The sequence below is a fragment of the Cucumis melo genome, chromosome 7 (genome assembly GCF_025177605.1).
Source record: "Cucumis melo cultivar AY chromosome 7, USDA_Cmelo_AY_1.0, whole genome shotgun sequence".
NCBI lineage: Eukaryota > Viridiplantae > Streptophyta > Magnoliopsida > Cucurbitales > Cucurbitaceae > Cucumis > Cucumis melo.
The window spans coordinates 3,885,132-3,895,761 of NC_066863.1; the positions used below are offsets into that span (position 1 = coordinate 3,885,132).

Consider the following 10,630-nt stretch of genomic DNA (forward strand, 5'->3'; position numbering starts at 1 on the left):
TATATATAATAAGCAAAATGAGTTTTTCAAAAAATATAACAAAATGCCAAAATATTTACATTGTCTAGAACAATTTCAAAAACGGTAAAATCAACAATGGATAATATATTTGGTACACGATCGTTTAGATTTGGTTTAGTACACTCGTTTAAATTTGATTGTAGTCACATCTAAACAATTTTTTGTCAATATTTTTTTGTATACGATCGTTTAGATTTGATACATAGTTCTAAACGATAATTTTTTCAAAATTCTTTATTATACAAAAGCTTGGTACACAAAGAGAAAGAGAAGAAAGATGAAAAGGAAACGAAGTATAAATCTATAATATTTTTTTAAAAATGATCACTTAATTTTTAAATTTTGTTACACCGTACGTAAATATTTTGCAGTTTATTATATTTATGAAAAGTTCATTAAGCAAAAGCACTCAATATATATTTAACCCATGATAATATCACTAATTTGATTAACATGATGCAATCGTTATAGATTTTTCAAATATTCTTTTTCTATAAACTTCGAAAGGAAAAAAGAGTACCTTTCTTTTTCTCTGGTTGGAAAGTATTTCTTCCTCTTACAAAATTTATTAATTACTTGTATTTAAAAAAGCATATAAATCCTTTTCATTATCTTCACTTTCATACTTTCTTTTATCTTGCCTACAATTATAGGTTGAAGTTCACTATAATATAAATAAAATAATTATATATTTTTGGAATCTTTTAAAAAATATAATAAAACAGTAAAATATTTACATAGAACAATTCTAAAAATGAAAAAAAGTCTATAGGTCCACCATGGAAAATATCAAAAATATTTGGTAACGCATGTAATATATTTAGTACAATCGTTTAAATTTGGCTATTGTTTGTTAGACGATGATTTGGTTACACGATTGTTTAGATTTGTCAAACGATTTTTTAAAGATTCTTTATACACCATCTTTCAAGATTTGGTTACCCTAATCTAAACAACAACAAAAAGACGACGCATGCAGCGAACTGAAAAAGAAAAAAGACATGCACGTAGTGAAAAAAGAAAAACAAGAAAGACATAGAAAGAAATCAGATCTGGGTAATCAAAACGACCTAAAAAAAGAGAAAAAGAAGAAAGATGGAACGAAATCGCAACTAAAAAAAGAAGAGTAAATGAGAAAGACAATAAAAAGAAGTAACTGAAGAAAGATAGAAATGGCGAACTTGTTAGCCGGACGGTAAATATTTCAATAGTTTGTTATATTTATAAAAAGTTTTCTATATTTTAATAAAAATAAAAAAAATCACTTAAATTTTTAATTTTTAAATAAATTTTACACCATCTATTACTGATTGTTTGTATTTTAAAATTTCACAAACAAACATAATTTTTTAAAATTTAAAGGTTTTAAATTGAAACCAAATATTTTTTTTTGTTTTATATTTAGTTTATAGTTTTCGAAAAGTATGGATAATCAAATGTTACCCGAATTACTATATTAGGATAATAAGTATTAATACGTCAGTTATGTATTGTTTATTTTAGCTTAGCATATCAAGATTGAAGAATTTTATATTCATTTTGTTGTAAATGTTATAAATGATAAGAAATTAAATAGAGAAAATTATAAGGTGGATCTAAATGTACATAAATTAAATATTGACATACTAATACGAAAAACCTTTTTGATAATATGTTTTTAATTTTAAAAAAGGAATTATAGAAAAGAAAGATTATATAAATAAACATATGTTTGAAAATAAGGAAGAGTGCATCTAGTGCAGTGGTATCATAGTACACTACCACGATATTGATCGGAGTTTGATTCTCTCAATGTGATTTTTTTTTTTTCACTTTTTAGATTTGACACTTATTTCAACTCGTAATCTCGTTATATTAGGTTAACGGAGTATTTGCTTATTTATTTATTTATTTATTTAAAGTGACATCATTTGACGATGCACTTTTAAAAGCTAAGTTCTAGCTAATTTTTCTTGGAGTCTTATCACCATGTCGGGAGGTTTGGGATGAATACTTTGAGATCGTTTGGATTGGACATGTCTTGCATCGTTGTAAATAAGGTGGTGTAAATTCTTAAAGGTAATAATCGTATGTCTTCGACTTGAAAGTATTTCAACACTTAATTTTTCGAATATATCTTGATTAAATTTGATTGTTTGAAGGTTACGAAACCGTTGAATGATTATGTAGTTGACATTTCTCAAAGTCTTTTTTTTCTTTAAAGAGACAACATAATGAGATGAGAATTTTTTTTTTTCATTTTCTTATGTTACCCAACAAAAATGTGTTTGCGCACTCTTTAGTTACAAAACTTTGGAGATTTAAGAGTATTATATCCATTTGTATTTGTATTTGTATCTAGTGATGTAATAATGTATTTTTATTCGAGATTTTACGTATGTTGGTTTTTCCAAAAAATAAATATCAAGGTATTTAATATATCTCACTTGCACCCTTTATTCCCGTTCCTTATTTTGCAAATTCTCTAACTCTTTTTATTTGTTACTTTACAATTTTAGTTTTACAGCATCTCAATATTATCTTTTCATATATTTGATTTTTTTAGTTGATTTATTATTATCACTATCGTTGACGAATAGTTCAATTAGTTAAGTTTTTATTAAGATATCATTTTCACTTTTTTAGGGAAAGATTTGATGTAAGAACTTCAATTCTTTACGTACACGAATGTCATTTGAGTTAAACTCCCGTTGGATGTTAAAGATATCATTTAATAAAAACTTAATATATGCATATGATATATGGATCTAACCTTAAGTTAACTATTATATATTTGTTTCATAGGTTTTTTTTTCTTCTATCTTTTATTAGTAAATGTGTTTTATCAATGATCTTTTTGTAGCATTCTTATAAAACTCGATTTAAATAACATTAAAGAATGAGATTCTCATAATGAAATGTGATCGACTTTATTCCAATTGGCTTTATTCTGATTGATTTCATTCCAATTCTGGCTTTTATTCTAATTATGCAATGTACGAGACAAAAAGCTATCAATATTATATATATATATATATATATATTATAGTATGAGATGTGAAAGACCTCTTACTCTTTTTCCTTTTCCGTTACTTTATGATTCTAAATTGATTTTATCCCAAATTAATATTTACTACATTTATTTTTCATTCAGCTGCATTTTATATTGAGCTCTTTTCCTATGTAAAAAGATGATATTGAATAATAAGTCATTCTATCTCAAAATCAATTGACAGTGACACTATAAGAAAAGGAGGATCTCTCAAGAGTTGAATTTGTCGGACATGAACTCTTGATGAACAACACGTTGACAGAGAATTGGTTGGGAGAACAACTCCTGACGTGCACGAGGAGTCCATCAAAAATTGTCACGAAAACTTCCTACAGTGTCTATACGTCGAGGGGAGAAATTAAAGTAGACCATTATGTAACTTTTTTTTTTGTTATAAAATACACTTTAGTTTTGTATACATTGACTTTGTACTACACTTTTGTTATTTATTATATATTGTTTGATTTCATTAAATATATATATATATTAATTCTAATTTTAGTTTATTCATGTGACTATTAAAAAAAGTAATACATAAAGAGAAGATGTCGTCTCCAAAAATATCTCCAAATGTCATTTTAAAACAACTCCTTATCTACAATTATATCAAATAAATTATATGTTGTTCTAAATTTTTTTTAGAAAAATCTAACATTCCAACTTAAAAGTTACATAAAACCCCATTCAACTTTTCCAAACAAGGGAAAGTTAAGCAAACTCCCTGTTAAATGTAAAATTTCGGTCAATGAATTATGTCATATCATTACAAAGAAAACCAAACTCATCAAGAAAATTATAAATGCATTGGATCAAGTAATTAAAATGGCTCAGACATAATTAATCCAATTTAAACTCTAGTGGAAATTTGAATCACATTCGACCTCAAGCCAAATCCTATCAGAAAATTAGGTTTGAGTCCACTTAAAGCTCATCAAAATCTTCTATAAATAAAGATTTCGTCCTTTCATTTGAAGATTCAATCTTTGAAGATCCCAAGACATTAAAGTTTTTATCAATCTTGAGATTATCGCCTCTAAAAAATGAAAGACTCGGAAGATTAACCTTCTTTGAATTTTAGAAGATTGAAGCTTAAAAGAACTCAAGCTTACAACCTTATAAAGGATTTAAGTTCAAATTGATCTTAAATTTACAATTTTTTGAAGACGGAAGCATTCAAGTTCTGAAGACTTAAACTTTAAAACTCTTAAATTCTAAATATCGAGACTCTTAAGTTCTTTAGATATGAAATTCATATAATCAAAGCTATGAAGATCTAGAGAAGATAATTCTTCTAGAGTTTTAAAGCTGACCCAACCCAATCAAACAAGTCGAAGAACGATCCAAGTTAATCAACAAGCCAAAGGTTGATTCAAGAAGAGCAACAAGCCCAAAGACCAACTATTAATAACGGCTGTTAATCCCAAAGACTGATTATCCAAGAAGATCAACAAACTTATAAAATTAAATTTTAATTTTTAGAGAGAGAGAGCATTAAATGATCATGTAATAGATATTGTACTAATTATACTAAAATCAATACAAATACAAAGTTCAAACGTCACGAATTAAATCTATCTAGAAATCTTGAGCAAAATCATTCACCCCCACACAATAAACAAGTTAAGCAAAATGCACTTAGGATAAAAAACAAGTAAAAAAGTATCATGTTCAAATCAAAAAATTCACCGCTCACCCCTCAACACAACAAATAAAGAAAAACTATTCACCCAAAACAATATATTAAGCAAACACCTACCCTCAACACAATAAGCTTAAATGCTAAGCACACGCCCACCCTTTTTACTCGTTGAGATATCCTATTTTTTTTTGTAATGACTCCCACCGGTTTACATGAGTCGTTAGGAGATACTCTTATTTTTTTAAGAATTTAAAGGATAGCTCCTAGCGGTGTAATGAGCCAATGGGAGTTAGCTTCAAACTCCCAACCAAGGTATTCTAGGCATGGCACAAAATTACAAATATAGTAAAATATCACGGTCTTGATTTATCAAAATCCATTATAGATACTTGATGATATTTTACTATATTTAAAAATAACTTTTTTAGTTTGTAGTTGTAAAGACATAAATAGACATTTGTTTGCTTTTGTTTAGGTTGATTTTGTATAATGATAATACCAAGTCTTAGGGATAAGTTTGGATCGAGATATAATTGTCGCCAAATGTCTCTATGATTCATCAATTGTATTAGATAATAGATTATGCCTCTTTTGATAACGACTTAGTTCTAGAAGTTTTTATCTGAACAAGAAAAATAAAGGTAGTAAATCTTACTACTAAAGAGTTGAGAAAATAAATTTTCAAGACTCAGAGTTCATGGAGATTGAGCTTACTTGACAACAACATATATATTTTCTTCCTTCCCCTTTTAAGACTTCTTATGGAAATTATTTTGTTGGAGAGACTTTGTCGTTATATTTTGATTATGAGTGGCACTTTGTAAGCACACTAAATCACATATGACATTTCAATTTAGGTTAACCAATCTTAGACTTGAAATCAAATGGTCAAGAGAGATGGTTCCATACAAAAATCTCAATTAACTAAAATTTCTAAATGCTTATCCCAATTAACTAAGAACTCTAAATGCTTGGTTAGTAACCCATTTGTTTTTAAGGTATACTTCATAATTAATTCACTTTTTGGTTTTAAAACAAAAAACTTACTTTTAAAACTATGAAGGAAAATTGAAAAAAGAAAACTTTCAAAAAATACATTTTGTTTTCCGAAAATAGAAAAAAAAAAAAAAGTTGAAATGGTTACAAGGAATACTTTATGATAAGATAATCAAGTACATTTGAATAACACATAAATGCCAAAAATCTAAACACTTCGGCTAAACTCGAAAGAAAAAGGTTTTGAAATTAATTATTATCGCAATTTGCCCCAAACCAACCGAATGAAAGGCTTTAAATAGCCTTCCAATGAACCCTAATACTAATGACAAAATCCCAAAAATACTCCTTGACATTTGTTGTGATTTTAAGACTAGTGCATGTCCTTACATGGTTTAGTTTCAATAGGATATTGATTTCTTAATTATGGTTCATTGAAAGCAACAACTCTTCCAAGTTCATCACTAAAGACATCTGCCCCAAAAGGAAAAACACAAATATAATAGACATCATTTTTCAAAACCTGAACATAATATATTAATCACTCTAAATCAAACATTATGCAACAGGCATGTGGAAGTTTAATACAGAAGAACGTTCTTTTGTAGAATAACTTTCAAGAAATTATACAAAACAAAGACTTAATTACAGTTCAGAACTAAACTATCATGTTTTCTTTTTTTTACTACTCTCTAGGAACATATGAAATTCATCTTCTAAGTTATCTATTCTAAAACCATGTTAGATAATTTACTACTCAAACAAGTTCTTTTTGGTATTAAAAGAAAGTTCAAAATTTGAAAGTCGTTTTAAATTTACTGCTCAAACATAGACAATTAAAAGTGAACTTCAAAACTGGCCAACAAGTAGAAAAGGTAGAAATTTCTTCTAAGTTACGCTTTGTCAGGATAAGTTGAAAATAATGTTTCCATCAGAGCATGATGAACTTGTACATATAAAAGAGATTAGAGACAGAGAGATGGCTGGATTAGGAATGAAAGGAAGAAACAGTTCTATTGATAGAGGCAACATTTTCTTGGTATTTTGGCTAAAATCTACCCAGCAGCATAGCTAAGAAACATCAATAATCCTACATGTACTCTCAACAATAACAAGAAATCTGGTTGAAAATGATGGACTTAACTGTTGAGCTGAAAGCATCTTAAGATCCTTGAGCAGCCACCCCTGACATGTAAACAAGGGACTTGGATTAAGAATTAAATCTACAAATTTAAAAACATAAACCAGGAGAAGGTCACGTTAATTGTCCTTTGTAAGTTCTGGAATACCTTCGTTTTCATGTATGTTAAAGAAATGAAAGTATATTAATGATGAAATTTACAGAGAGTAGAACAACAATTCCTTCGCTAAAAAATGAATCATTATAAAATATAAAGCAAACGACCATAAAATGACCATCACCAAAAAACATCTATGTCAAGTGCAAAAGCATTAAAGCTTTCATTACAAGAATAATTATCATGACACCTTTCGGATTGAAAAGGACATGTTAATGCAGATGTGCCTAGAAGGATGTTTTGGTGAAGTATAAAATATTCTAGAACAGTAATTTGGATAGGCTAGTCTTTCATTATACGAACTTTAGTTGCTATCGCGACAAAGTCTACGAAAATGCTTAAGGCCTCACTTATTAGAAATCTTGGCTTGTGGAAAAGGAAAGCATTATCTTAAAATTGAAGGAAATTATTAGAAAGAAGGGGCAGGATAGCCACTCAAAAAAGTCAACTACACACTCTTTTGTTTTAAGACAATACGGTATTTTAATTCCAGGGGGTATACATCAAATGAATGAACTAGAAGTCTAACACTTGCCCCATTTCCTACACAAAAGCAAAATCCCTTATTTACCAGCCAGAAAGTCAATAACTTCCGTTGTATTCTCATGTTAATTACTTCAACTATTCTTTTTCTTCTTTCAAATAATATCCTCTTCGGCTTATCCTCAGTATGGCAAAGACAGAAATAGAATGGAGAGAAACACACTACGAGTTCTAGCCCATTCTGCTCTGCATAAAAGAGCATGCTCATCATGCTGCCCTGCCTTTAGTTGAACAACAGCATTTTTAAAGTCAACAACAGATACAAGCACAAACCATTCTGTATAAGGGCCAGAATCCCACAATTCAAGGTGCCAATATGCATGGTATACTGTAAAGATCTTAGCTAGACTAAATTATCAATTAAGTCCTTTGTTATTTTCTGCTTTAATGATTTGTATTTGGTTTATTATTAATTCCTTTAGTCTTTCTTTACAACCATCTTATAACAACTTTTAACCTAATATACGAAATATTCAGCCTCAGTGTGCACGTCTAAGAGCTTATTCTCTTCCTCAATAAACTGGTGTCTCATTTCAGTCTACTGTAAGTCAGAATCACAAAAGACAACACGTGTAGCACACCTTGATCACAATGCATAAGACAGAAGTCAAAGATCTAGATATTATCCATTCTATTTTGGTTACGGCCCACTCACTTTTTCTTTACAATTCTAATCTCAAAGAGGTTCCTTTGATTTCCCCTCATAGTCATCAATGACACTTCAATATGTTGGCACTCAATTAGTGTAATCACTACACTTTTCTCTTCTTATAGGTGATAGTTGATAAAGCTAAATCCTCACGAGGGTTTGCCCCTTCCATTATTGCTACAGAAAATGAGCAGAGTTGCAATCCGTAGAGAAGGAACAGATCTCACACCATAATTATAATCACAGGATGATCAATTATGAATCCAACATCATTATCCTAACATCGTAATGGCGATCTAATCTGAGAAATATTAGAATATAACAAACTAACCTGAGATCATTCGACGACTTTCTGCACAGTATCATTACGAGATTCGGATAATTGATGATTCAACCGCTGCTTCTGGTGTTGTTGCAACAGAGAATTGCGCTCGATCTCCCGCCACTTGTTTATGGCGAAGCTGCAAATGACTGAACAACATAAACGAAAAGAATGATTAATAAATAGAATCGAAGGGAGAAAATAAAAAGAGAAAAATGGAAGAAATTACATCCGGCGCCGGCGAAATAGAGGAGACGGAGAATCTTAGGGCCCGCCGGACCAGTAACCTCTTCTCCGGTCATTAGGTTCTTAGTTCAGGTGGTCGGCGTTACACAGCGATCTCAAGAGGAAAGTAGAGAGGTCAAAATTTCGGATATTTCAGCTTCGCAAAATTAGGATAACGTTTCGTCAAAAAATCAAGAAGGTAAATAACAATGTGACAAAATTTTATTTAATAAACTCACATAGTCCATATCTATCATTATTATAATTTAAAATTTCGTTACATTTTATAAATATTTTTATCAATTTTAAAATATTTTTATTTATAATTTCTCTTTTTATATATTATGATTATGATTTAATTTAATTTAATATTTCACAGGTACAAGTTATTGCGAAAATAAATAAATAATATATTTAACTTTTTAATCTAACTTAATCGCAAAAATAATAAAATCTTCGTTTCTATAGTGATTATATCTATTACTATCTACTAATATTTTAGGCGTGATTGTCTTTTGTATTTGTAACATTCTTTTTCTTCATTTTTTTTCCAATTTAATATTTTAGCCTTAATCAATTAAAATTGCTAAAATTAGCAACTTGATTATCACCAAACCAAATACTTAGCTAGGTTGAAATTGATTAAAGTCATCCCAACATGCATATGATAATAATAAATAAAGGTTAAAGTACGATTTTGGTTTGATATATTTTAAAATTTGGTTAAATCGGTTGATATTCACTAAATTATAATATAATTTTCATGTTAAAATTATTGAAATACTATATATGGATATATGTTTTCGAAGTAAAAATATTTATAAATAACCAAATTAGTTTCGTTAGAAATCAATAAACATTTATTGAAAATATATAGTCTAAAATTGTAATTTGAAAATAGATATACTAAGATTGAACATGTGCTCAAACTGTACGGTGAGATTAAAATGATATTTTAACAACAAAAAACTACTCATTCGTTTATTTATCATTTGTTTGGCTCTAAAAAAGTTCACAAATAATTTTAAATCCTTGATTTGAAATACGAAAAATGATTTAAAACCAAGCACTTCTTTATTTGGGACGAGAGAACAATTTAAAATTATATGTATATGAATTATAACAAATAAATAAATAAATTTAATAATATAGTTGAATTCAAAATACAAACGATAACAATATTATTGTGCATTTCCATATAGGGAGTTCACTTAAATGTAGAGGGAGTGTGCCATCGGTGAATCAAAAGCTTGTTCCAAATTGACAAAGCAAAAATCGTAGAATGACTCCATGTGACGTTAATTATCGTTAGTGAGAGGCTCGATAACAAGAACATGATTAGAGGTGTCATTGTGATGAAGAATATAGAGAATGTTGTCGGATGAACTATTGATGTTATGATCCGATGAAGGAACATTCGATTGTTTTGTTGAAAGAATTTGTCGAGTATCACAAATCAAACGGAGAAGTCGCTAAGATTTGAGGTAGAATTGGAGGTTGAAGACCACGACTAATTTACAGCTAATAAAAGCCAATAAATTTATTTATATTATATTATAAATAATATAGAATTTTTTACTATGACGTGTTAATTAAAAAAAAATAGAATATGACAATGTTAAATTAGTAATTTAATCCCACATTCTATCGAAACCTAAATATTCTAATTATGAGAAGTATTTTAAGAAAAAAAAAAGTAAAAACAAGATTTGAAATAATTTTAGATTTTGAAATCATCCCCTTTTAGGTTAAACAACATATATATTCATTTGAAATAATATGTTAGGACTTGAAATTTCTCCGATCGCGAAAACACGGTCGAGATTGTATAAGTCAATAATGAATAGAAGAAATTGAAATAACGTGAAACTTATACAAAGAGATTTTTTTGGCAACAAGAAGAGAA

General features: G+C 28.6%; 1 protein-coding gene across 1 annotated transcript; it reads right to left on the reverse strand.

Annotated features, from left to right (window-relative positions):
• Positions 1-6,554: 6,554 nt before the first annotated feature.
• On the reverse strand, positions 6,555-8,921 carry LOC103501828 (uncharacterized). The gene is made up of 3 exons (XM_008465540.3): positions 8,729-8,921; positions 8,509-8,648; positions 6,555-6,872 (listed from the first exon to the last, which is right to left on the reverse strand). Exons 1-2 carry the CDS (start codon positions 8,799-8,801, stop codon positions 8,515-8,517), a joined length of 207 nt encoding a protein of 68 aa, XP_008463762.1. The 5' UTR covers positions 8,802-8,921; the 3' UTR covers positions 6,555-6,872; positions 8,509-8,514.
• Positions 8,922-10,630: the final 1,709 nt, after the last annotated feature.

Excerpts from the sequence above, each read along its gene's own strand:
- LOC103501828 (XM_008465540.3), bottom strand. The coding sequence starts at position 8,801 with ATGACCGGAGAAGAGGTTACTGGTCCGGCGGGCCCTAAGATTCTCCGT. Across the intron at positions 8,649-8,728 it reads CTATTTCGCCGGCGCCGGAT|TCATTTGCAGCTTCGCCATA; the intron begins GTAATTTCTTCC and ends TATGTTGTTCAG.